At 41.1% G+C, this 26,754-nt stretch overlaps 1 protein-coding gene across 5 annotated transcripts in view; it reads right to left on the reverse strand.

Annotated features, from left to right (window-relative positions):
- The window catches only part of nbeal1 (neurobeachin-like 1), a 54,921-nt gene extending 30,017 nt beyond the window's left edge, over positions 1-24,904 (reverse strand). For 3 of the 5 annotated variants that reach the window (XM_042512932.2, XM_042512931.2, XM_042512930.2), the window contains exons 1-13: positions 24,837-24,904; positions 23,983-24,323; positions 12,299-12,390; positions 10,911-11,072; positions 10,640-10,721; positions 10,289-10,416; positions 9,553-9,635; positions 7,338-7,423; positions 5,284-5,647; positions 4,963-5,069; positions 3,472-3,558; positions 1,340-1,423; positions 291-389 (exon numbers count right to left, since the gene is read on the reverse strand). In XM_042512932.2, coding sequence (XP_042368866.1) covers positions 291-389; positions 1,340-1,423; positions 3,472-3,558; positions 4,963-5,069; positions 5,284-5,647; positions 7,338-7,423; positions 9,553-9,635; positions 10,289-10,416; positions 10,640-10,721; positions 10,911-11,072; positions 12,299-12,390; positions 23,983-24,033 — 1,425 coding nt within the window. In that variant the 5' untranslated portion in view covers positions 24,034-24,323; positions 24,837-24,904. Of the gene's footprint in view, positions 1-290; positions 390-1,339; positions 1,424-3,471; positions 3,559-4,962; positions 5,070-5,283; positions 5,648-7,337; positions 7,424-9,552; positions 9,636-10,288; positions 10,417-10,639; positions 10,722-10,910; positions 11,073-12,298; positions 12,391-23,982; positions 24,650-24,836 lie in introns of those variants that run through there. The other 2 variants (XM_042512933.2, XM_088074897.1) reach the window with 2 other exon arrangements.
- Positions 24,905-26,754: the final 1,850 nt, after the last annotated feature.

Consider the following 26,754-nt stretch of genomic DNA (forward strand, 5'->3'; position numbering starts at 1 on the left):
ACAAATTAGATGTTACCAGTTATTTTGAGATTTTACAATTCAACATCAGAAAAAAAGCAAATCATAAAATCCTAATTTCAGCGTCTGAGCATTTTTAAAGACTTTTCAGAAATATATTCAAGATATTTTAAGACTGCTTGTGGCCTGATTTTCATATTAATGAATTCGATGCCTTTTAAGGATCTCCAGGAACCCTGAGTTAATCAGGCAACTAACAAAATCAACCAGACCAACAAATATTCGAAAGGCAGACTAAATGAAGGAAACACCACAGATGATCCGTCTCTCACCATGTTCATCAGCTCTTTGAGGAGGTGCCGTGATGGCTGGCCGAGTGACGTGAGCACTTCATACAAGTGATTGTAACCAATCCTCTCCTTGAACACCTCCTGCAGGAGTGGCGGGGGAAAAGAACAATCAGTTCAGTGCACAACTCAGGTGAACTTGAAGTGGGGTTGTATGACATACTTTTCTACAGTCAGTCTATTACATAAAGTTAATGTCATAAGGCACATGCCCAGTTTGGAGAACTCCCACAGAAGCTAATTAAACTACTGTTGTGCATGGGAAGCAGCAACAAAACAGATTTTAGCAAAAAATAAGTCCCTCTTAAAAAAAAAAAATCGTTTTCACTGCGTTACCTTACCTTCAAACATCTATTTTCTGACAGATAAATGAAGCCACTGCATCGCTCTCTTCAAAGCCAGACTCCATTAAAAAAATATGATTATAACTGATTTTAACTCTGTTAATTTCCACCCCACAGTCTTTCATCCGATTGAGGGATTCAAGCGACTTTAAACTCATCTAATGTTAAGTATGTGCATTAAATACAATGTATTGACCGTATGATTTTTTCTCCAAGTATGTATTTTTATTTTTAAAGTGCTGCATATGAAAACAGACCTACCCAAAAACTTCAATTCACTGGTTAATTGTTAACATACGAGACAAACAAAGAAACTACCAATGTTTCACACATCTGGAGGACTGTTCTGAAATCGAGTCAAAAGATGGAACATGAACTTTTTAACACATTTTATGCATTTGTCCCAAAACAAAGACAAATTTAAAAGTGGTCTGAGGTCAGAAACATGTTGAACTGTATACATCATAGCTGTCTTGTGTGGCTGCTGTGTTTGTTTTTTCGTTAGAAAAGCCCATTCTGGGTTTCTACCTTACCTGTTTTATATGCCTTTTCTCTTTTTTTTCTTTGTATCTCAATATGCACATAACTAAACCAAATTACATTAAATATCTTCTCTACCTCAATAACTCATAATCACATTGTAATGAGTGGCCTGAGTGGTCCCAGTCCTAACATAGACTAGACTGTTACCTTTGCAGCTGGTGATTTGTGCATCACTGTTGTCAGGGCTTTGATGGTTGCTACAGCGAGGGAGTCTAGCCGCCCTTGAAACACCTGCAGAAAATTAACACTCATCAGTCACCACAACTATCACATGTGCTTTCAGCAGGCACAGTATGTAGAAACAGATTACTGGACACAAGTCAAATCTCCTCTTATTCCTCATGAGCACTTTTACAAGGTGACAAGCATGCACACAGTCTGAAGCCACATTCAAATATCAGGCTTGTAATCCTAAAATGATCACAATTCACTTATTTAAGGCACTGAAAACAACATGCATCACGCTTAGAGGAAAAAAAAAAGGAGACATAAGTAGATGTCCTGGAGTTTGATTCAATTAGTGTTTAAGTGAGAAGTAAAATCATTGATGATGTTTAGAGCCCAGTTTGTCACAGTAATAAGGGCTAGCATTAAAGAGTGTACTGCAGACGTTACAGTGCGGATCAGGACAGTGTCGTCTTACTGCTCCAGGTGAAAAGAACCAGTCCTTTTAATAGCATGATGATGTGACTGGAGCAGGAAGCTCTCAGGGCTTAGTAAAAAAGAAAACACCCAAAAAAAAAAACCACCCACCTCCACAAAGAAGTACCTCACTCTGTTTCCTCACACACACACACAAAAAGCATGCATGCACCCATAAAACACAAGACAAACCATGACAAAATGAACACAGCTCCATCCAGCTCTGTCCTGCTCATGTCCACCATGTTAACAGGTCACTAAATCATTTAAAATTAACATGTGGACTTGTTGGGAGTTTTGGACCAGCTGGAGAGGGACTGTTGCAAAAATCAGATCGTCATCGAGTCCAGATCACCTCAAACCGCTGAACTCTGTGAGCACACACACCAGGCCAATGTGATAGCATTCCAGCATAGCCCGCAGTAAACCGCAACAGACCAGGACAATGTGGAAAAGGGGTGGAAGTGAGGAGGGCTGGGGAGGTGTGAGGAAAATGGCAATAGAGTAAATGAAATGACACAGCTGTGAAAGAGGCAAAGTGGCCACTCCATAGCAAGACGGTAAAGTTGCACTGCTAATCAGGGTAAATTCTGGTTTGGGTGGTTTGGTGTTTGTTTTTTTCATAACATTTGCAGTAGTTTTTTAGTCTTTCTGCTGTACATGAACTGAAAAAGCTGCTTAATTTTTACATGTGACCTCGAAAACACCAAAAGCTTGATGCCTAAAAACCCGTCAAGCCGGCTGAAGCACTGGCCGCAGCATCAGGTTACAGCTGCAAAGCAACAAAGACACACTGATGTGTGTGTGTCTTCATGCCAGTTTGTCCACCTGTATTCTTATTATCCAGATCAATGGAAGGATTTTATCTTATAAAGGTGGCTCTGTGAGCAGAAAAAGTACAAAGAGCAGAATGAAAGCTGGTATACTCAAAGGGGAACAAATGGCCTTTCTGTGGACATGAGACGATTCAGTGAAAGAGCTCTGACTGAAAGCTGACACCATTCAAAAGACGGGCCAGAGACGCATCAGACAAGACCTGGAAGTGACAGCTTCATGTCTTGGAGAGACTGCCGGCCCAAATCCAGCGTCCCACATAATGTGTTCCAGGACAGTCTGAAATTTGCATTTACAGTTTCTGGTCATTGTCATTTTGTGATTTTTTTTTAAAATATGCCTTTAAAAATTTTCTGAAAGGCATTTTTTTTCTCTAAAAATCACCCCACCCAAAGAAAAAAAAAATCCCTGTTTTCTTATCTTAAAAAAGGGGCAATTTTTTTAATGCCAACATCCCTTTTAAACCCATTTTTTGTTTATTTTTAATAAATCTCTCTCTCTCTCTCTCTTTATATATATATATATTATTTTTTTTTTCAAAACTTTCCATGATTTTTACCAGTTCCATGATTTTTTCAGGCCTTTCCAGCCTTTTCATTACCATGGGACCCAGAAATGACTCAAAGAGTTTTCTTTTAATTAAAATTCCTAATGTGGGACAAAGCTGTGTAAGCGTCCTGCTGTGGAGTGGCCACGAGGCTCTGGTGAGGTGAAGGTGGTGGGACTTGGCAGCAGGTGAGGGGGTGGGTAGGTGGATGGTTTGGGGGGTTGAGTAAGGTGAGGAGGGGCTTTCTTGGCGGTACCTGAGTGTCCCTCTCTCCTGTCAGTAACCTGTTGTTGGTTATATCTTTCTGGTCCTTGTCTGCCGCCGTGCACCTAGCATTAACCAGCTGACACACACAACAGGCAACATGTCAACAGAGCGTGAAGGGAGGTTGACAGAGAGAGAAAATGGAGACAACGGAGAGTCAGAGGGTGGTGCAGGGGGAGGGAAAGATGTTTTAAGTGGAGGAGAGGGTGAGAGGTTAGAAGCCATGACCCTCAGCAGGGGTCACTGTGTGGAGGCGTGTTGGTGATCCAGCCTTGCTGTGGGAGGTAAACATGCGAGGTGGGCAAAATGCTCTCTCTCACGCTGAAACTTAACAAAGTACTTAACATGACATACAGGCTAGACTAGACCAGGACAGTAATGTATCCATATCACATCTTAAACACCTGGGCCTGTATTCACAAAACACCCCAGGCTAAAAGTAGCTCCTAAATAGCTTATTGGGTTTAAAAACTCATAAAAATAAGAAGTCTGCAGAGGTGGAACTCATTAAAGCATCTCAGTTCTAAAAGTAGCCTCTAAGTCCGAGAGGCGTTTAAGTTTACAGTGTAATAATTAACAGGTAAATGTTTGTTTTCAAGTATGAAATCTATGAGTGCATTTACTTGGACACGAACACCTCGTTTATGATCAGGTATTTTGGAGGATCCTGTTTAAGTGAACGTTTAAACACGACATCCTGTTTTCAGAAACTTGGATAAGACCTTGTCCTGTTTAGGAGAAAGCAGTATATTCTACCTGGATAGCTCAGGATGAGGCATATATAAAGATTATTCAAGTCCATGTAAATGCACTCTGATAGGTAATATAAAATCTAAAACATTTTAAATGACATCCATCTCAACTTGCTGTTGTACTGAACTGCATTAATGACGACCTGTCGACCCATTACTGAATAAGTTCATTCCAAAAACATAATGTAATGCAAAGAAACAAGGTCAACACTTTTTTTAGCTTCGGTGTTTGGTATTTTTTACATTTTAACTTAAGTATTTTAGTACCTTTTCCCCCACAGGAGAAGTTAGTTAAAATAAGACAAGACCTTTTATGAAAGATGTCTTTCATCACTCAAACATTGTTACTTTTCTCCTTTACATACATAATTGAGCAGAACTGCAAACACACAGCAAGCTGTACTATATTACTATGACTAGTTCTTTTATCGAAATATAAAAATAAATGTTGGCGTTGATATTAAACATCTACTTAAACTCTACATTACTACACTGCAGTGGGGAAAAAATGTTGTATTACAGGATGTCATACTGACATGAGATTAAAACTTTAAACAGCCTTTGAAACAGTATCAGATACAAGATATGATCAAGTGCTACTAATAAGTCATGAATTGGACCTGGTTCTGAGCTAGAAACATGAGCTCAGAAATATCAGACACCAGATCGAGACACTCACACTCCTAACTGAGCTGTGTCTTCAGGTTATATTTAGACAGAAAGACTGTTACCTTGCTGTTCTGCAGCAGTCGTGTCAGATGCTCAAAGCAGTTACTGTTGAGGAAGATGGCTTGTAGAACTGGCCTGTCTGAACACAGGAACATGTCCCTGATAGTGTCTGAGAGACAGCAGCAGAGAAAGACAGACGGGCAGACAAAGGGAGAGAAACAAAGAGAGAAACAGACCGAGAGAAGAGAGAAAGAAAAGCAAAGACACAAATAAATCAAGGTGGAATAAGTCACTCTTATTTGACTTCCCTGTATGCAAATCATGATTCAACAAAATGGAAAAGCTCAAAATAATCACACAAAAAGTGATATTGAGAACCGTACCTAGCATGTTTACTTGCAGCGCCACAAATCTGCTCTCCCAATGTCGGCCCAGTGTCGGCACTCGGCCCTTGGCTTGCTGCTGCTGCTGTTTGGAAGCAACGACAGCCGCCGGGTCCGAGTTGAGCAGCTTGAAGTAGTTTTCCAGCACGGAGGCGATCTCCACTTGCCGCTGGTCGGAGCTTGAGGCCAGGAGGCGTTGCACCACCTCCCGCAGGCAGCCCAGAGTCAGCAGCGCCTTACGGTCGGGGGCCTCGCTGTCCCAGTCCTCGCCCTCATCTGAGGAGCAGCTGCCCATGGAGCAGTCAGCGAGCACGCGCATCAACACCTCCATGGTGGCTGGAGAGATGGCGAGCAGAGCGTTCCTCTGACAGAGGGAAGGATGGGGTTAGAAAAGTGAGGAACAGAAAAACAAAAACTGTCCATAAAAATAAATAACACTACAGAATGTAAATAGCTCATCAGCAGGTGGCTGTATTTGTAATGGCTATGGCAGCAGATATAGATGAAGAGTCCTCACCCATGGACAAACCTAAAGTCCATGTTTGAAGTTTTTAAGATGAAGAATGATTCGTATCGGCTTAAATATCGGCTCTGTTTACCAGAAAATGTCATCGTGGCCTTCAAGACTTCACCATCCATATTCAACACGCTTTTCATTTTACAGGTTCTACAAGCAGGTCAGTGCATTAAGTGGGTTGTTTTGAGTCATTAGATCCTGCAAATGTATTGTGACAACATAGAATTGTGTGTCAAAAGTACTTTGAATACTTAAATATTTTTAAAAGCAAGAACTCCAATACTTAACCTCAAGTAGTAATTTGACTCAGCAACTTTCACTTGTATTGGAGTAATATTTGACCAGTGGTATTTATACTTTGACTCAAATGATAGTTGATTACTTTGTCTACCACTGCTAATACTTTGATAACTCATTACTCTGAATATTTTACTGCCTGTGTCAATGTCATGTGGCCCATTTGCCTTTAGAATCACTGTATGTGGAGCCATCCTGAATCACTCCCCAAACACGTCCATCGCCAGCATGAGGTGATAAGGACACACAGGTTATTAAGGGGATCAGGCCTGTGACCTACTACTTAAAATATCCTTAACCCTTTACCATCAACATGGAACAACTTTTATTCTAGTTCCCGCATCTGATTTTGAACAGTTTGGAGCAAAATAAATTGGTATGGAACCCACAAAGTGTTGGCTCCCAGCTGGAGCGAAAAAAGATCATATTTTCCTTGACCTGAAATGCAAACTGTGTTTAGTTAAGTTAAGTGAGAACTTATTGGTAAAAAAAATCCTGCTCTGGTCTCATTAATAGTTTTACTATTTTTTTTGTAATGACCATAATGAACATCACTGTCATGTCATCACCCATTGGTTTGTTGGCTGCCGTTTCAAAGCCTTGAGTTGGGTATTTCAGCCGTTGTCATGTTCATTTTTTGGAGCAAGAAGTGAGCATATCTGGATGAGGTGCTGTGGAGGAGCCAGGGGTGAATCTGGCTACCAGACTGCAGTGGCACTCGCAGACAGCCTGACTCTCAAACAATCACGCCACTTAATATGCAAAACTCCTGGCCTTAATAAAATGTGAGCAGTTGAGTTACATAACAATTCAACCAGTGCAATTGTTGAAATTAGCCTTTGAGACCCAAACCAGTTTTTCACCCAGATCATAAACATGATTATTTCTGCTGTAAAATTGGGCATTTTTAGATGGGGGTCTTTGGGGATTAACTCTATTTTGGAGTCAGCCTCAACTGATCATTGATGAACTGCAGTTTTTGGCTTCATTTTTCAGCCTGGAAGTTGCCACTTGGAAATAACTTAACAAAAGTTTGCAGGCTAACAATGCAATCTGTCACCTTGTTACAACTGTGTGGATTATAATCCTTGACTACAATCCGCACAAACTGATGGAAACTCAAGCTGGTTCACCGACAGTAACAAGGTTTTCAAGAATCCCAAATGAAAACAGTTCAAGAAGCTGCACTAACTGAGTGGAAACGAGCTGCCTGTGACCCTGAGGTCATCCAGAGGCGTACCTGATCACCAGCTACTATGGCTCCAAACAGGTGCAGCAGGCAACATTTCAGACTCTCCTTCAGATGCTCGCTCTCCTGGAAGCACTCTGGAACGAGAGCGCGCACACACACACACACACACACACACACACACACACACACACACACACACACACACACACACACACACACACACACACACACACACAGAAAGTCAGTTGGTTTGATCTGTACTCATGATGCCTGCTATGCAAACACAACGCAACCACGAAATGAAACTGTTGTTCAGAGCAAACTGTTCCTGTATGTGAATAACCAAAACACTGATGAATGCACACACTGACACACCTTTATCTTTTCTGACTCTTTCTCACACACACGCGCGCGCACGCACACACACAGTGCTCAAACACACACACAGGCATGTGGCAGTCCTGTCAGTAACCTCTGGGTCATGTTGGTCCACTGTGGCCACAGTCATCCATTAACTTATCTGTCAACACATCCAACTGGGGAGAAGAAAAGTGACATCTCGGCTCCCTGATGTCTGTTTCCGCTATCCCAAAAACATTCTACTATCACTGAATAACACTGATGACAATATTATCCAATTAAGCTTCAGTGAGACTTATAAACAGAAAAGGAACTGAACTTTTTATCTTCCTACAGATGTCCCACAAACTTGTTCTTTGCACATTAGACAGACAGACACACACACACACACACACACACACGCACAGACTGTCAGGTTGGGCCTTGGGTGTTATCTTTGGTGCCAAACCACAGCAGCCACACACAGAACAGAAAGGAGTATTTGTTCAAAATGGCCGCCAGTGTAGCTGAAGTGGCTTGACAGACACCATTCACTATCGGCTCATCTCAGCGCCTGGCAAACAGGACGAGGACACAAAGAGTGGATTCAACGGGACCCAGAGAGGAGAGAAGAGGGGTTAGGGAGGGAGAGAGTGACGCTATGGGAGCACTTAGAAAAAGAGAAATGCCCAGTGTTCACTGACGGACTGATGTGATATAGAATATTTATGTAATTTAAGAACCAGGAAGATACCTTCACTGAAAACTGGACAAAATGGACAGTAAGAGTTTCAAGTACCACACCTGACTTTTGTGTGAATAAGTTTCAGGAACACATTGTAGTGTAACCAGTAGCAACCCATTGTCTCTGTGTGTTTGTTTAATCTAATACCCTTGACTATACAACAAATCTTTTTGTTGCCTTTCTCTTTATTTTCTACCCTTGTTTTAGTTCATTATTATTATTATTATTTTCATTTATTTTAATTTATTTTTTCCCACAAATGTATTTGTTCTTGTTTTTAATCTTATTTTATTTTATTTTTTTTCCATAATTGAAAGGTCTTCATGGTTGAGGACATGGTTGTGTATTCTGTTTTTGTACTTTCCTATAAACCAAGGAAAGTAGGGGAGGAGGGGAGAGGAGAGAGGATTGCTCCCTTATCCAAACCCAAAGACACCAGTGATGCAGGAAATGCAAAGTATGAACCATATACAGCGAGTCTTTTCATACTGCGGCAGCATTTGCATATATGTTAAACTTATCCCCTACAATAACACACAGTAAAGTTAAAGGGACTATATATTTTTAGGACAGAAAAGTACCATGTATAGTTGATGAGTATGTCTTAATCAAACTATTTTAAGAGACAGACACCACAGCAAGCATTGACGTATGTAAAAGTAATCCCTGTGAGAAAAAAGCTCAGGCTTCAGAGCATTCTGAAAACTATGTTTCCAATGTTTTCTCTATTACTGGGACAAGCTGACATCAGATAATGGCAGATCTTTTGAAATAGTCATCTGCTCCAGACACGCTGCTGCAAGGGTTTACATTACATACACTGCTGCACGTAGCCATGTGCTAACGTCAGAGAAACGCTTTTATTGGTGATTTTTCACACTAAAAACTGCAGTTATTCTCCGTTATAGTCATTCTTCAGCTACAGCAATAATGTTAAGGTGTTGAGAGTGCAGATATGGAAGACCCTCAAAAACAGACTTAGTTTTTATGGCAGAGGGTCTTAAAGACACGGCTGCTAAAACAGAGCCTCTCAGACAGAGGATGTGTGCAGGCGTTACAGCACATTGAACATTGCAGCATGTAAACATGTTCTAGCAGAAACCTAAAACACAAGTATGAACTTGAAAATAAGCATAATAGGCCCTCTTTGAGAAGTGGGGTTAAAAACAAGAGACTTACGGTAAAAGAAAGGAACAAACTCCACAGTGAGCGGAGCTGCTTTGTACTTCTGTCTGCTCCTCTCTACTGTGCCCAGCTGCTCCCTGTGGAAAACACACACACACACACACACACACACACACACACACACATATAGTTCAGGTAAGATACAAGTAAGTAAGAATGCATTACACACAGGATAAGGATATTGCTGGTGAATGTTAGCTTTATTATTTTTAATGTCGGCCCACTGGCAAAGTCTGACCTCCAACCATTTTCTAATTCACAATTAAAATAAAGTGATTTACAGTGGGTATTGTATTGGTACTTAAGAGTATAAATAAGAAGCCAGAGTGCATTGAAAAAAATCAAAATAGAGCTTGTTTATTAAAAAATTGCCAGTTAAGGATCCCCCGCACCCCCCTGACAGAGGTTCTAGCTAAGCCCCTAATGTCCTAAAATCTTAGAAATATTGTGAAATCTGAGAAACAAAATCTTAAAAAGGTCCAAAAATCTTGGAGACACCCTAAAATCGGAGAAACTTCCCATAATCTGACAAAGGTCCAAAAGTCCAAGAAACGTCCGAAAATCCTGTAAACATCCTAAAATCTTAGAAATGTCCTAAAACCCTAGAAACATGTATGGGGCTGCTGTGATGGCCCCTAGCCTCCTGTCATTGCAAAAGTGGCCCCCAAGCAAAGCAAGTTGAGTAACCCTGCTGCACAGCAATGCCAAGCTGGTTGCAGGATGTTGTTACCCGCAGGTTCGATGCCTCCAGTTGCGGTACGGGTCGTAGAGACTCTCGCAGAAAGCCAGCGCGTGACGGACAAACTCCTCAGCCTGGCTCTGGTCTGCCATCTCCTTCTCTTTGGTCTTGCTCTTCAGCTGAAACATCACACACACACAAACAGGCCCTCTTAACATTAACTATTAACTGTTCCGTTTAAACATTTTATAGGTAATCTATCCAACATAAGATTCGGGTGATTAACAATGTAAAGAATTGTGTCTCTGTAGAATTATTTTTCAGTTACAAAACCGCAGAGTTACCATGTTTTACTGAGAGGGAAAAAAGAGACCAGAACAACGACAAAGGGAGGAGTCAGACCTGCTGAATATAGAGTGTTGTCATGGTGATGATGTGATTGATGTAAGAGCAAGTGCCAATCTCCTCCACGTTTGACAGGTTCCTATCAGAAACACCCAAACACACAGAGAACGAGACAACCGTCAGGTTATGAGGGACAAGAGAAAAGTTTAAGCAATACGAGTACACTACAGTTGAGCACAATGCAGTCTATGAAAAGGTCACACTCTTTTCTTTTTTTTTTATCTTTTGTGTAATCGCTGTACTGTTTGTGTGCGTTTCCTATCCAGACCTGCAGATGATGATAAGGAACTTGAGCAGCAGCAGAGCCAGGTTTTGCTGCTCAGGCTCCAGGCCGTCAGAGGCTTTCTGGACGCACTGCAGCAGCTGGTGGCGCAAAACCTGCAGGATGTTATCTGGGAGGAGCGTCAACACCGGGGGAACCTCCTCTGGCCTGGAGACACGGGAGCATCACAAGCAGGAGACACAGGATGAATCTCAAATAGATAAGAGGAAAAGTGGGGCTTCGGAGGCTCATGTCAAGTTTGGTACAGTGCAGACGTAGCGTTTTATCATGGAGGTTTATCATGGAGGTGTTGCTGCAGTACGCACAAGAGCCAGCTTGAAAGAGCAGACCCTGTTCTGCATTCACTCAATCAAACACACATGCCTACTTCATTCCTCAGAGGAACAGCATGTGTGCTGCTCATATGACAGAGAGAGCAGCCAAAGCTGTGCAATGAGTGTCGGTGGGAAAGCGGGACAGATGTGGCAGCTGCAGAGCAAGGGACTGAGAGGGAACGAGAAGGGAAAGGAAGAAAACGGAGAGAAGACAGAGGACAAAAAGGCAAAGAGACAGCTCAGGGAGGAGGATGAAAGGAGGAAAAAGCAGGAGAGGACAGGAGAAAATGAGTCAAGCAAGGAGGAGGAAAAGGAGATGACAGACAGAGAGAGAGAGAAATGAAAAGCTTAACAAATAGGATTTAACCACCCATTTTTCTCCACCTCACTCCACCCTTTCAAACAGCCCTCCCTCTGTGATAAAATGTGTCTGAATATAACAAACTTTGCCTGTTTATGCACACTACAGGCTTTGAGATGTGTGTTCAAGCATTAATGGGCTCTCACATTAACCTGTGTCACGTGTTCACGTGTCGACATCAATCGGAGCATCACTTTCATCAAAGTGTGCACGCTCTGCACAAAAGCCTCTGGTGTGGCCGTGCTATTTTGGGTTGTGCCGTGGAAGGCTGCACAATGTGTGGTCATGCTGTGGTTGACGCATACAAGAGGAGATTGTGAACCCACTCAAGATGACCTAATGCAGAGAACTGTGTTGGTGTACTCTCAAATGTAATAGGCAGGTCTGTGTGATTAGGGATGTGATATATCATAGACAGAAGGAGGGCTGACAGGTGGCAGTGCAGGACTGGAGTGGTGCAGGGCATTGATCCCCAACCAGAGGTACACTGTATTTTTTTGACTGTCTTTTATTTTTACAAGTCATTTTCTCCCACATAAAGAAGTGCCACATGATGGGGGTTTGTCTTGGTACTGAGACATACACAAAAAGGGACGCAATTTATGTTTCCTGTTAGTTTTAGATAAACAGAACTAGCAGATGTCGAAATATGTTTGTTTCATAAAAATGACCATAAACCACACTTTGCCACACATTACCTTGAAGGTGGCTTTTCAAAGTCCACATCCAGGCAGCGCTCATAGGAGCTGATGAAAATCTCCAGCCATAACTTCAAGTAGTCTGGATCCCTCTGAAAAATGAAACAACAGAAAGAAATAGGAGGAGTAAAGAGCAATAAAGATGGAAGAGGAGGAAGCAGAGAGAGCAGGGTAAAGAAGAGAGACAATATAGTTAGCGGCCTTTGCTGACAAAAGCTGTCATGGTCAAAATGCAGAACTGGCTGGCAGCTGACAGGTCTTGTCTGCAATTTGATTGGATTTTGTGTGTGTGCTTGTGTGTGTGTGTGTTTGTGTGTGTGTCCTCTGCAACTTCTACTCTTTAGACAACAATAGGCCGCAAACGTTTTTGTCTCGGCGCACCCTTTCTAATGCTTGAGGCCATGTTTTCATGTGTCCGTGTTTAATTTTCACTTTGGCAGTTACCAGCACAATCAAGCATAAAACAAAAGGATGTAAATATCTGATTACATGAAGCAAAAGTAAAAGAAAAGTGAGACAAGATGAAGTGTGCGCTGACCACCAAGTTAAAAAGGGACATACTGGTTTATGTAGCTGCTACCAAAGTATGACAAACACGTGATGGGAGGAATGTTTCAGGTGAGTGTGTCTTTTTAGGGCGTGGAAGCTAAAACATGCACCTGCTGGAGTGGAAAACAGGCTTGGCGGCATACTGAGGGGGAAGTTTCTAGCAGCCGGCTGATCAACATTTCCTAAATTCCTGGAACAATACCCAGAGAGAGGGGACGGGATGGCAACGTCGGCCACAGAGGAAGGCTGGCCTGGCTAAGCTTGCTAGGTCACAGTACAGTTCATGGTGTAAAATCCCAGCAGCCTAAAGGAACAAACACAGGGCACCATATACAGGGGACCGTGTGGTAAAACTTCCTAAACTGTACGAGCTGGGACCCTAAATATGTGTTAGAAAAAGACTCGAAAAAGTCTCATAATGCTGATTGCTTGTTACTTACTGCTACAGAGGAGATTTAGCTCTAACATATCTCAATAAATAACACACATATGGTGCTGTGGCAGTTTATACTACCATCATTATTATGATAACTGACAATACAGAAAGGAGCTACTTCACACTTGTGCATGCCAGTTAATAGACATTCAAGAAAGCACTGTGGAAACACGAAAAAAATAATGAAAGAAGTTAAATTCTTATTGTTCTGAAGGGAAGTTTAGATTTTTCATTATTTAATACGAATTGACTGGACGTTTTGGTCTTTGTCACCTCGTGTTGCACATTTTCTTTTATGCTATTTCTTCACAAACGTGTATACCAAAATAATAATAATAATCAAGTCTTGATTACATTTTCATTTATCTAATCAAAGCAAGACCACCGATGGCGTCGACAGAGGTGCAATGAGACGTCAGGCTGTCTCAAATACCAGTGTTTGTGCATCAAAGCTTCAGTGAGAAAAATCAGCAATTAATCAAGGCTTAAACAATGGGGCAATGAAGAATATAAATCAGACGTTTTTGTCTGTGCATTTGAATTAAAATGACAATTAGCCACTTTGTTAGCATGCAGGTTGCAGTAACAGTCACCAAAAGAAGCCTTCTGTTCATATGATTTGCCAAAATTGTTGTGCTTTTGCACTATGCCAGTTTCCTTTAAAGAGTTCCAAAATATTTTAATGGGCAAAATTTTGAAATTCTTTCCATGGCTTCTCCAGGAGCAGTAATCACTTTTTTTTTCTTGCCAAACTTGCCAGATTCAAACTCTTATTTAAACATAAGTCTAGGTGGCATACATGAAAATAATAAACTTACATGGGCGACCAAAATGCTGACTTTGCTGATAGGAGTATCATAAGGTATATGCTTTATGAAAGTGCCAACTATGGTGTGTTCTGTAGCAAATACGTTTGCAGCAGAGGAGTAGGTGTCACACCACAAGGCTTGTGGGCTGCAGGACACGTGGATAGCGCAATACAGTTTGGAAAGCATTATTAATTCATCATACAGGAGTATTAACTTGCTCACAACCCCCCTCTAGATCCTGTCATAGAGACTTTGAGCCATCTGGAGGGTGTGAGTGAGCAATCTAGGTCAAGGAGGGCTGAAGAGGTGACAGGGGCAGATTACTACAACACCAGGCAGTGTAATGTGCATTTGGTATTATAGTGTGAGACCAACACAACAACTGACACTGCAATTTCCAGAAAAACACCACTAACCAGGTGAACAGAAAAACAATATTTCAACATTCAAACCATTTAGGAACTACAAAATTCTAATCAGTGGTTAAAAAAAGAATTCAGATCCTTTACTTCAGTAAATGTACATGTAATGCCACCCTGTGAAAATACTCGACTGTAGTAAGTATATTCAGGAAAAAAAAGTAAACTTATCCAATGGAGAAAAATATTTTTAAGAAAACAACAACGTCCAAAAAAAACCCCAAATTATTCGGAAAATAAAATAGAAAAAATTCACCCCAAAACTCAAAATTATTAAAACAAAAATTCAAAAGTCACATTATCAAAAAACAAAACAAAAAAACTAACAAAAACCTGAATGTCGTATTTAATAAAAATCGACTTATTGATTGATAAACTAATCGTTGATCAGCTTTGCTTGTACAAACTCTTGGTAATTTAACAAAACATATTTTATGACCTCTTCTTATGTTTTTATGCAAATATCTTAATTTGCAAAGTAACTAAAGCTGTTAGATAGATGTAGTGAAGCAAAAAGCACAATATTCAATATTTTTTTCCTCCCTCTCTTCATTCTCTGTCACAGTTGTTGAGGTTTGTAGCCCATATTTGTCATTCATCTTAAAAAAAAATATCCTGAGGCAAGATAGCTACCTATTAAGCTATCTCCGGAGAAAGAGAAACAGATGGAGAATGAGAACACAAAGCAACAAAAGACAAAAAAGCAAGATGTTCACAGCGTTATTGTGTGGGTCTTTTGTGACTTAAAGACTTAAATGCATTGTTTTTTCTTTGTACTTTTCTTTCCCCCAAATAGACACTGAGATGTCGGTATACTTCAAAAATGATCTCACACAAACAGGAAGAAAGACACATGGACATACTGTAGGGCAGGAAGGTGTGGGATGAGACATTGGGAAAATATCTGGGGGTCAGCTGCTTCTTGCATTACATGGTTATTTTAAAAAAATCCAGTACAAATGAGACAAACACAACCGTTTTCATCTTTCAGTGAAAGGAATTTGCTGTGTACTTTACACTTCTTTGCTGTAGGGCTCTGAATTGGCAAGAATCTGGCAATTCAATACACACCGTGACGCAGGTCAATATATCGGGGTATTCTGCAATACTGTAAGCAAGGTGATATACTGTAGTACTTTTTTAATCTAATTTTTAGGAAAACTGCCATAGTGACCATGTCACCACATGCATAAATGCAAGCAGAACAGTAGGATCTGTATTCACCACAGCCCCTCTAACAAACTAGAAATATGTTGTTCGGATGGAGTGGCAAAGTCACATGACTGAGGACAGATTACAGCACTGCAGCATGTGAACTATTAAATTGATTAAAAAAAACAAGTGTATCAAGTGTATGATATTTTCTTACACCCCTACTTTGCTGTGGCCATGTGTGCCGCCGAGCAGGAAATGTCTGCTGTTAGGTTACTGTTTGTTGTTGGTTTGTTTGTTGTCCGTTCATGAAGAATCATCTATTCCGCCTACGTAGTTCCTGCATGTCTACAAACTGTGTGATAGTCCTGCCGCTGTGAGGTGAATGGAATAAATGCAAAGAGATCTGGCGTTCTTAGACAACAATACATGGAGCCACTTATAGAATATTTTAAGCAACAAGCAGAAGGCCATTTAAAATCAGTCAGAGCCATGATTGGCCCCTGGGCCAGACTTTGGACATGTCTGCTGTAGAGTTACAGACAATTCAGGAACCAATTTATATAATTTCCCATGAAGCTATTACTCTAAAAAGGATCAATTATCAGATTAGGGTTTGAGAGAGAAGAAAACTCAACAAATGGAAAAAACTGAGTTTTCTCAGGATCGCAGTGCCATCTGGCTAAATAATGGGAGAGGGGCTGAGAGGCTGACTGCTTCTGTCTGCGTGTCAGGGAGGGAATCAGCCAGAACGAAGCAGGAAGCCAGCTCTCTGCAATTCCTATGAAGTCATCAGCTCTCCCTCTCTCTCTCTGTGTGTGTGTGTGTGTGTGTGTGTGTGCCTGTGAGACAGATCTGAACAGCAACAGCCACGTGTGAATAATATGTTCTGTTGGGAGAGCATGGCATGTCGCCTCTTTCTTTTTCTGTTATCTCCACCACATGAATAGACTGAGAAAAGCTCATTTACTCGTGCCTTCTGCTGAAGCTGCTCTTTAACTTCGGCGAAAAACACTGCATTGTCTATACGTCCTTTTAAATGCTCCTGCCAGAAAATTTGAAGATGATGATTTATGCCAGCAGCTTCTCTCTCGAGTGACTGAGCCTGCTCGCAGTGGTGACTGAATGACTGTGTGTGTGTGTCTGAAAGAATGTCCTCTTTTAGGCAGCAGCTTGGGAGCACAGATGCCCATTGAGGGTTTGGACTGTGGCAGGCAGGGACACACCCTGCTCTACATGGCTCTGTTTATCCACTGCCTTCATCACTGGCCTTACACACACACACACATAATGATCAAGTTGGAATCCTACCTCAACAAAAGTCACCATATCCCAACTCCAACCCTCTTGTTCCCCATGAGAAGAACACATGGTTCTCCTTTGTATATCCATCACCTTATTAGGCCATTTGCCAAGCTGCTTCATCACATTTCTAATGATCTGTTTAAGCTGACCTTTGTAAAGCTAACAAGGTCACCAGCGACACAGATCAATGCACTTCATTCTGGAAATTGAGATCTCCACTGACATGAAACAAGAGATGTGTGTAGACCTGTGGCGACAAACCAGGCTCTGCTATGTGATATCATATCCTTTCAACATGATCCCAGCATAAAGCAGCTCATAATAACAGATAATGATGGATCAAACAATCAGACAATGCCCCTCGAAAAAGGTGGGGGAAATTGCTATAACCATATAACACATAAAATTACTATAACAATTTGACCGGATATGTGTTCCAGCAATTTAAAAAAAATCCTGTCAAAAGAGATAATCCACAACATTTTCACGTACTGGATGTAATATAAGGCTGCTACTACCTATGCTTCATTATTGAATAATCTGGTGATTATTTTCATGAAAATCAATTAAGCCAAACTGGCCTGATATCTTTCAAAAACATAGGAAGAAGGCAATGAGCAATTAAGGAGGAAATTACCCCAAAATTAGCAATATAAGAAAATTACCTGTAAATTAGTTAAATAAATAAATAAATAAATAAAAATGAGACCAAAGAAAAAGAAAGAAAAATACCCAACAATGGGGAAATTACCTGGATAAAAGTGCTTAAAAATTACTTTAAATATGTAATTATGACAATCATAAATATATATATTTTTATATTCTTTTTTTCCCCTAGACATTTTTCCATGTGTTTTTAAAAATAGTTTTCTTAATCTACTATTTTGTTTTGCAAATTGTGGAACATTTTTGACGTTGAAGTTGCTCATTGACTTATTAAACATGTTTTTGAAAGAAAATGCACCAATTTGTTCAAGGTTTAAAGGTTTAAATACTTGTGAAAGGCGTTTGGAAGCAGCACTAGGAAAGTGATGTCACTCGGGGTTTCAAAGGGTTAATCATTCAGTCTTTCAAATGTCAAAAAATGAAGAAAAATGCTCTTCACAAATTCACAGAGCCCTGAGTGGCGTCTTTAAATTGCTTTTTTTGTTCAACCAACAAAAACCCAAGTACTCTTGCTTTACTGACATGGATGACAAAGAAAAGCAGCAAATTCTCATATTTAAGAAGCTATAACCAACAAATGTTTGACATTTTTACATAAAAACATGATTGAAATGATTTATCAATTATCATAATTGATTAATCCTTGCAGCTTTAAGGTAAAAAAAAAAATGCAAAAATTAGAATATCTTTTTTGAAAATCTGCCTTGCAAATGATTTATGGGGCAGGAAATGCACTTATGTTTATCAGTAATTACATTACTTGACTGATTGATCTATTATGCTCTGATGCAGTGAAACAACAGTCTCTGCAAGTGCTCCGCCCTGCCAGACAGGCGTGGTCGGCCAGCTAGACGGGTGGCTGCTTGCTTAGTTTGGAGGTGGCTGTGAGTGACCTGGTTCTGTGGAAGTGGCACAGAGTCACGGAAACCACAATGTTTTAAAGGTCCCCTCCCTAAAGACGGCTGTGGTCAATCTGTTCCTGCACCATCACAGCCCAGCATCACTGCCCATCAGTCAGTGACAACTCCTCTGGCCATGACGTCACTGCCAAGAGAGTATTTAAAGAGTCCGGTGGGAGGGGTTAAAACCACAAGGCGTGTCTGATACACCGTGTCCGTGACATCAGTGTTATTTCTAGAGATATTCATAGCACTGAGGAAAATGAGAAGCAAGACAGAATGAAATGAGCTGTACTGAGAAAGAAAGCTAGCCTGAGGGAGCAAACTTTGCATACCAGCACATAAACCAAAGCCTAAGTGTGTGGGCTTGTGTGTGACATTGTGTGTGTGTGCATGTGTGTGTGTGTGTGTGACAACAGAGATTAGACCGTAATAAGCAAACAAGCAGCAAAGCCGGAAAAAAGACCTGAGTAATCTACTTGAGCAAATATGTGAAACCGTGGCACTTTCTCCTCCTCTGTCGCCTCCAGCTCGCCTGTTTGCTCCCCTCCTCGTCTCTTTCTCTTTCCCCTCACCTCCAATGCTCTCACCATTCTGACTCCCGAAAATGCAGGGGCTTATGCAAATGACTATCGTTTCCTCCAACTCCAGTTAAAAAGCAATTCTCCATGCTGGGCAGGGTGGGGTGGCGTAAGACAGGATGGCGGTTCTGTGAATCTTAACCAGAAATCCCTGGCTTGTGGACAATTAAAAGGGAGTACGGATTTCTGCTCTAGAATTAAGATAGCGGACTCGGCTTTAAAGCTACTGAAGGGTGAAATGATGCCCCTGGCTGTTGAGGCATGTTCCCTGCGGTTGGGAATTAAAAGGGGCTTTTCTGCAGCAGACAAAGGCTTTAGGAGAGTAACTGGCACTACTCAGAAGTCTAAACCCTCCACTTTCTCTGACTAACTCTTGCTGTTGTTAATATACTGGTGGAGGAGCACCAGTGCAGTTTTGTGTCGTTGCCACCGTACACCAGCGGCCGGCAGCGGTTCTGTGTGCTTGGGGACAACACTCTGGCACAGACCAATGACAGGCAGCTAAGAGGATCGCTGGTTACGTAACGGTCTTAGCTGTCATCTGTGACCTCTCAGCCCTCTTCAACTCGGGGAAACAGGCAGGAGCGAGCCTTTGCAACTACTGTAGATTCTCATTATTATTATTTAAATTCATACATTATAAACCCTCTGATTGCTTCAGACACCTACTGATACACAGAATCCTAATTGCCATTTATAACCCCTGCTGTGTGAAGAAACCTACAGGGTCTCTCTTGCTTCTAGGTGGGTATACCAACATATCAATACATTGCAAGACAATTCATCTATATATATCACAATACCTGTGACTAAAGAAGAAATAATATCCCTTAAGAGGCAAAAGGTATTAATTATGTATTTATTCATTGTATTGAGGTGTCAGATTCACAGATTCTGACAACTGAGATGAAACGACAAAGTGAATAGTCTTAGCATAGTGCCTCGTACACACGCTGACTGCAAGTTGTCCACGACGTGTGGCATCATTTCATTATAAAACAGCCATAAACTGGCAAAAGGCCAAACTGTCAGAAAGCAGAACAGTTATGCAGAGCTTCCTGCTGTTGTAACTACTGTATTTTATGGAGCCCTGCAAGCCCACTCATTGCCAACATCACAGTCCTGCAAATATTTCACAATAAATAATCTTTAAGATACACCTTTATTTTGAAATTCCCATGGCACATAAGTATCTCCATTTTCATCCAAGTGCTAGCAGCCTAGCGCCACCCAAACCCCCCAAATCGAAATCATATCAAGGCAGACTTTGTGATATCAGCAACTATCATTTTTTTTTGTCCAAAGGATCAAGTATCATGATGAAACTTGCAGAACACCCCTAGTAAAAGCACATATTCGTGATTCATTTTTCATTTCAGTGCTACAGAGTGGGAAAGCCAGAAAACACCAAGATTTATTTGTCTCGGGGTAAAGTACAACATTCTCCTTTAAGGTCAAATAGAAAACTCAAATATGTGCATGTTTAGTTAAGAACAGAGAGGGTAACCACGAAGCAAGATCAATCAAAGTCTTAAAAACTTTAAAAAAGAATTTTATAGCATGGGTTGCGTACACAGTTATTTCCCATACAACTCCAATGCAGCACCAGTTAACATGTGACCTCCTACACACTCCTCAACACTGCCTTTGATGCCACAGCTGCTCACCCAACAATTTCTGACCTCATCATCAATATGGGAACAGCTGCCACTGCTGGCTCGAGACACAGCCTGAAATTATTGTTACAATGTCATATGTCAAAACTCAAGACATCAATTAAAACGTCGCACATCTGTTGGAGCAGAGACGCCACCCCTTCCACTCTAAGCACTGGCTACTGGTTTGCAAAAACGTGAAGAATAACAAAATAAGAACAGACAGCTGATGTTGAGCAGACAGAGCGGGATGAGTTGATACGACCCACGGCTGCTTGTAGCTTCTACTGTCAACAATACACATCAGACTGACTCCTCCTCAGAGAAGCGTTAACCTCTGACACTAAAGGCAGTGATGTCTCCTCTGCTTTGTCAATCATTACACAGGCAGATGGCGAGCACCAGAATAAAACAAACACCTTCCAAGTCATCAAACTGAGTTATATAATGCACCTTAAAAAGCTAATGCTTGTACTCTAGCCTTCAAGGAGGTAATTCTTAGGGACTAGTCGGACTGGAGATGTCCATATCTGATGTCTTAATCATTAATACAAGTGTAGTATGACTATGGAGCTCAGGACCAAGATTGGCTGTGAATAGACAGCTTTGAATAGCTGGGCAGTGAGAGATGTTGGAGGGTAATATGAGTTATACTTTCGGACTGTGTGCTATAACATGAACCGTTTCATGATTTTATCCAAAGCTAAATGATGAACAAGCTCTTTTTTGGGGTGTTTTATGCAGTATGGCAGTGATACTCAATACTGCCAGAGTGTATTAAACAGCATCAAAATAGAGCTTGTTTGTAAAAAAAAAGTGCCAGTGGGATCCCCCACATGCATAACAGTGGTGCTAGCCAGGGTAACGTCCTAAAATCCTAGGATCATCTATAGGGCTGCTGCAACTGGCCCCTGGCCCCCTGTTATTTTGCAAAAGTGGCCCCCAAAGCAAAGCAAGTTGAGTATCCCTGTATTAGTGCCCATGCTATGAACCAGCCTCAGTTGTGAAACTAATTACAGTATGAATATATATGAACAATAAAAACAAACAATGCACCCTTAAGTGGGACACGGGAGGTCTCAGAGCTTTCACACCAACATTCCTCAGCTGATTTAGACCACGTGACTGCAGGTCCTCTCTGCAGCCAACATATCCTGGCAACCCTCACATGCACGCTCATATACACCCCCACGGCCATACCTGACATTTCTGCTGCTCGGGGAGCGAGGCAGGCCGCTACACATATATATTTAAATGCATCTCTCTCAGCGTCTCTTGCCTCGCACGGAGAGGAATATTGGCCCGGCTGGCGGACTCTTGGTTCATGGCCAGGATGAAATGAAATGATCCTTCTTAACAGTGTAATGCTTAGTCAATGCAAATACACTCTCCTGCTAGAACAAATGCAGTGTGTATGCTTGCAGCAAGTGCTGGCATTTTCACAAGTGACTGTGACAAGTGTGTGTGCGGGCAGCAGCGTGAATGCTTCTGTTATGAACCCCAAACACCCACACACCACCAGCATTAGATATTCTATTTGTGTCAGCATTCAAGCATACATACTTTGCTTCACAGGGTGAGGATTATTCAATGTCATATCCTAAACTTGCAGCTTCGCTTTTAAGGGGTAAACACTCCAGAGAGGGTTGTGTACTGTGTGTGTGTGTGTGTGTGTGTGTTTGTGAGGGATTACGTTGGGGAGAAAGTGTGCAGCCTGGCTCACGTGAGGAGCGGCTCAGGCAGGTCGTTTTGATTGGACGCCAGGACGGGCACATGCTTTATCGCCAAGTGAATTAAATCTAGCCAGCAGCTGACTCAAGGGGTGCTGTCTCTACTAGAGTGTCATTCATTCATCTCCACTGTAAAAACAAAGCAGTATCTCACATGCACTGCACTGTTCACTGCAGCAGGGCCCACCACATTATGGGACCTTCCTATCATAAACTGATTTCACAGCCTGAGAAGACCACAGAGCTTTCCTGGTTGTGTTGCAGAGCATAAAGTTACACTACTTCTCTATGAATTAATAATTAATTTATAAACCTAATGTGTCCCCTACCAAAGAATTCCCCTGAATCTGCAGGCAACGTCATTAGTGTGGGTTTAACTGGAGCATTTTATAGTCTTAAAATGTTTTATATGCTGTTTTAGAGGCTTTTGGATCTTAAAAAAGATAATTCAGGACATAAAAAAAGATGCTAAACTTTGCCACAAAACAATTGCAATCAGTGGCTGGTTTAAAAATGTCAGTCAACTTTGAAATCCCTCACAGTAATACTCCTAGTAACACAAAACGTTAAAAGCCAAGAAACAGGGTTCCGATAGCTTAAGGTAAGCTAGATTTAAGACTTTTAAGGAGTTTTCTATTGCAACTTGGAGTGATATTTAAGAGTGTTGAATAAAGAACTTATCAGACGGGACCATATGAAAGACAATGACCCTATTATAATGCAGCGATATATTGTTATTTTAGCAAGGTTATCGTGATCATACATGTTTATTTCTCAGTAGTCTTTCTACAAAAATACAACCAGAACATACAGAAAAAATGTATATAGTATTAAAAACACAAATACTTCAGAATTTAAATGACTTCAACAGGCTAAAGTTGCAAGTATTCAGTGTGTTTCAAGACATGTCCAATAGCATTGACTGTTTCAGCTACCTTTTGTTATGGATGTATGATTCCATGTTTCCCACTGAATACTGACTTCAGTCTGAAGAAGACATTTTGATCTGACTTGTTTGGTGTTGTAATGCATTGTGCCTGTTCTCTGTATTGTTTTTATCTTGAAAAAATAAAATAAAGAGACTGAAAAACGAATTAAGAAATATCCCCATTACAACTTTTCCAAAACGACCTTTGCACAGTACTGTTTTTAACACAAAATAAGTCTTAGCGATTATTTACAATGCAGCATCAGAAAAATAAACAATGTATAAGATCCGATCTCTCATGTCTGATCATTTTGTTGACTTTTGAATGATCAGTTTTAAGTTATCTTAATATAAATTTTGCCCTTTATTTTTAATTAATGAATTCAATGCCTTTCAAGCTTTTTTAAGGATGCACAGGAACCCTGAAGAAAGGACAACCTCTTTACCAAGGAGGAAATGCCATCACACTGTCCATTACCTCACCTAGCAGCATTTCCCCTTGCTGGCTCAGACAAGACAAAAGTGGGAGTGTGCGTGCACAGGAATGCACCTTACCTTAGTGCAGTAGAGCATCCAGACCTCATACAGTCTCTCCTTGGATGCCATGGTGCCAGTGAGAGGCACCCTCAGGCTGTAGTGTCCACTGAGGTCACTTCCCTGGCAGCTTCATGCTTTTCAGTCATGAGCTAAACCTCTGCTGCTGGCCATCAATGCTCAACATCATGACAGTCCAAGGCGAGGTATAACACTCCTTCAAAGATGCAAAATGGATGTGTTGTGGCAAAAAAAACTTTCCAAAAATTATTCCATAGCAGAGGAGAGCTGTGCAGCTGGGCCTGTACTTCCACTTCTTCTGCTCTCCTCCGAGCACCAGAGGGTATTCCCAGCAGTTTTCGCTATCAGAGACAACAACACGGACTATTAATTATGACGGAGGCTGTTGTTTTGTCACGATCACACGACTGGCTAAAGTATTCACTGCTAGCAGCAACAAAATACCAACAGAAACGTTGTACTTTGAGCTGCTGTGCTGGCTACAAGCGCAGACAGACTGAGGCGATGGTGGTTTAACTTCACTGCAAAATACACACCATTAATAATGTCTGTGTGCTCTACAAAGACGCGGACTCGCTCGTGCTGTGACAGCCGTACAACGCGCTCGGTTATCCTCGGCTAACGCTACTCTATCACTCGACCTTACCTGGCCAAGCTAGCTAAAAAGCTAGCTGTCAAAAAAGCCTATTTCTGTTTTTTCAGCCTTCCTTTCTCCTCCTCCTCCTCCTCATGTGACACAAACGCCTCGTCCCCCCCGACACTGCCGGCTACACACGACTCGTCTTACAGAAAATATTTACATTAATACATCATAAAAATGTATTTAAACCGTCGAGAAACTGAAGACCACTCACCTGTGCTACGAAAAGACCAACTGTCACTGACGCCGTCTCCAGAGTTGCTGTAAACGTGTCAAGTTGACAACAAAGACGCCGCGCGCACAACCAACGGCAACTTCCGGTCCACGTCCGTTTTGATTTGTTTCAAAATAAGAGCTGAAAGAAAAACAGCTCATTCAGTGCACTGATTTAACAATGAAAAAGATGCTGTTTCATTTCTTTCTTACTGTTTCTACAATGTTGCACTTCCCAGAAACTGATATTTGATCACAAAGATATACACTGTGCTTGAAGATATTTTTAGGGACTGTTCTTTATTTATCAGAGGAGGGGAGGTGGCTAAGGTGTGACTTCCTTTTTTGTTTATAGTGATAATTTTGGTTTCCAGTTATCATATAGGGCATAATTTTGGTTATTTGGGGCTTTTGCCTTTATTGTCACTACACATGAAGCATTTAATCTACCAACTGAGTTACTGGGCACAACAACTTTAAAAAGTTTTAAAGGAAACATGCCTTAATGCAGTAACATAAATACAAAATACAGCTATTTAAAAGTGGTTTGGGGATACAATACAGAAAACCCTGCATATCAACTTGCATGTTTTTGTCCAAGGCTTTAGTGAGTTTGCCTACCAAGGGGTTTGAACCTCTGACCTTAACACTGAGAAGTGTGGTGTCAAGCCAGGAATTGAACCCATGACCACTGCAGCAAAGATATTGTCTCTACACATGAAGCACTGACTCTACCAACTGCGCTACTGGACACATCAATTTTAACATTATTTAAAGAAAACATGCCTTCATGCAGTAACATAAATACAAAATACAGCTATTCAAAAGTGCTTTGCCCATAACCTCAGCCAAAAATTAAAATAAAATAATCAAAAAACAAAAAAACACAAGTCACACCCCAATGTTTCAAAAATTATTTAACATGACTATCTGGCTGGTCATGGTATATAAAATTGTGGGCAGATTGGGACCCTTTTTTTAATTGGTAATGGTGTGTTTTTTTTAAAATAATGGGCTAATACTGCAATTAGGATTAATTTAGAGGGATTTTTTGCCTTTATTCGACGGGACGAAGATAAAACAGCTTCAGTGTGAAAGAGAGACTAACATGCAGCAAATAGATGGCGCTGTAGTCGAAACCTCGGCCACAGAGGCGACTAAAACCAGCCTCTCAGTAATTGGCAGCCTCTCTATCAACTAAGCTACAGGGCACTCGAGAAAATCTGCAATATAAAACTAGAAGTTTTAATTTGGTAGGGAAACCGGATGCATACTACACTGCAGCAATTGGCACAAAAACACAACTAACCAAGTCAACAAATTCAGGATTAAACTGCAGTTTCAGTACAATATGCGTGTTTCTTTTATATGGTATTTAGTTTGTGGGAAATAAATAGTGGATTGCGTGTCTTTAGATATGTCTCATAACACTGGGCGTCCTCGCTGCAGTTTGTCCTCTTCACGTTGTGGATGTGGAGCTGAGGTGCTGGACTCTGGCTGCAGGGCTCCTTCAGTGATTTGTGGTGTTCTGTCGCCAACTAGTGGAGCATCGGAGAGCTGCTATACATTAATAGAGTAATGTCTGTGTTTTCTGCGACAAAACGTGTTTTATTTCAACAGATAGTGGTTATTTCAGATGTTTTTTTTTTGTTTTTTTTTTAAAAAAAGCACCATTTATCAGGGTGCAAAGAAGATTGCAAGCATCTGAATGCTCGTTTCGCTTTTTTAATAGACAGGAAGGAAAACATTGAATATGGATTATGAACCTCAGTGAAAGATGGTTTAGCAAAGTGTTCAATAACTCATCTGGTAGAGCAGGTGTCTCATATACAAGAGCGTTATCTTTTGCTGCATTTGTCTCTCTCTGTCCCCCTTTAATTCTTATAATTTGTCCAATCAAACACAGATGAAAAGCCTTA

The sequence above is a fragment of the Plectropomus leopardus genome, chromosome 24 (genome assembly GCF_026936395.1).
Source record: "Plectropomus leopardus strain MGB_pleo_1.0 chromosome 24, ASM2693639v1, whole genome shotgun sequence".
In the NCBI taxonomy this organism is placed as follows: Eukaryota; Metazoa; Chordata; class Actinopteri; order Perciformes; family Serranidae; genus Plectropomus; species Plectropomus leopardus.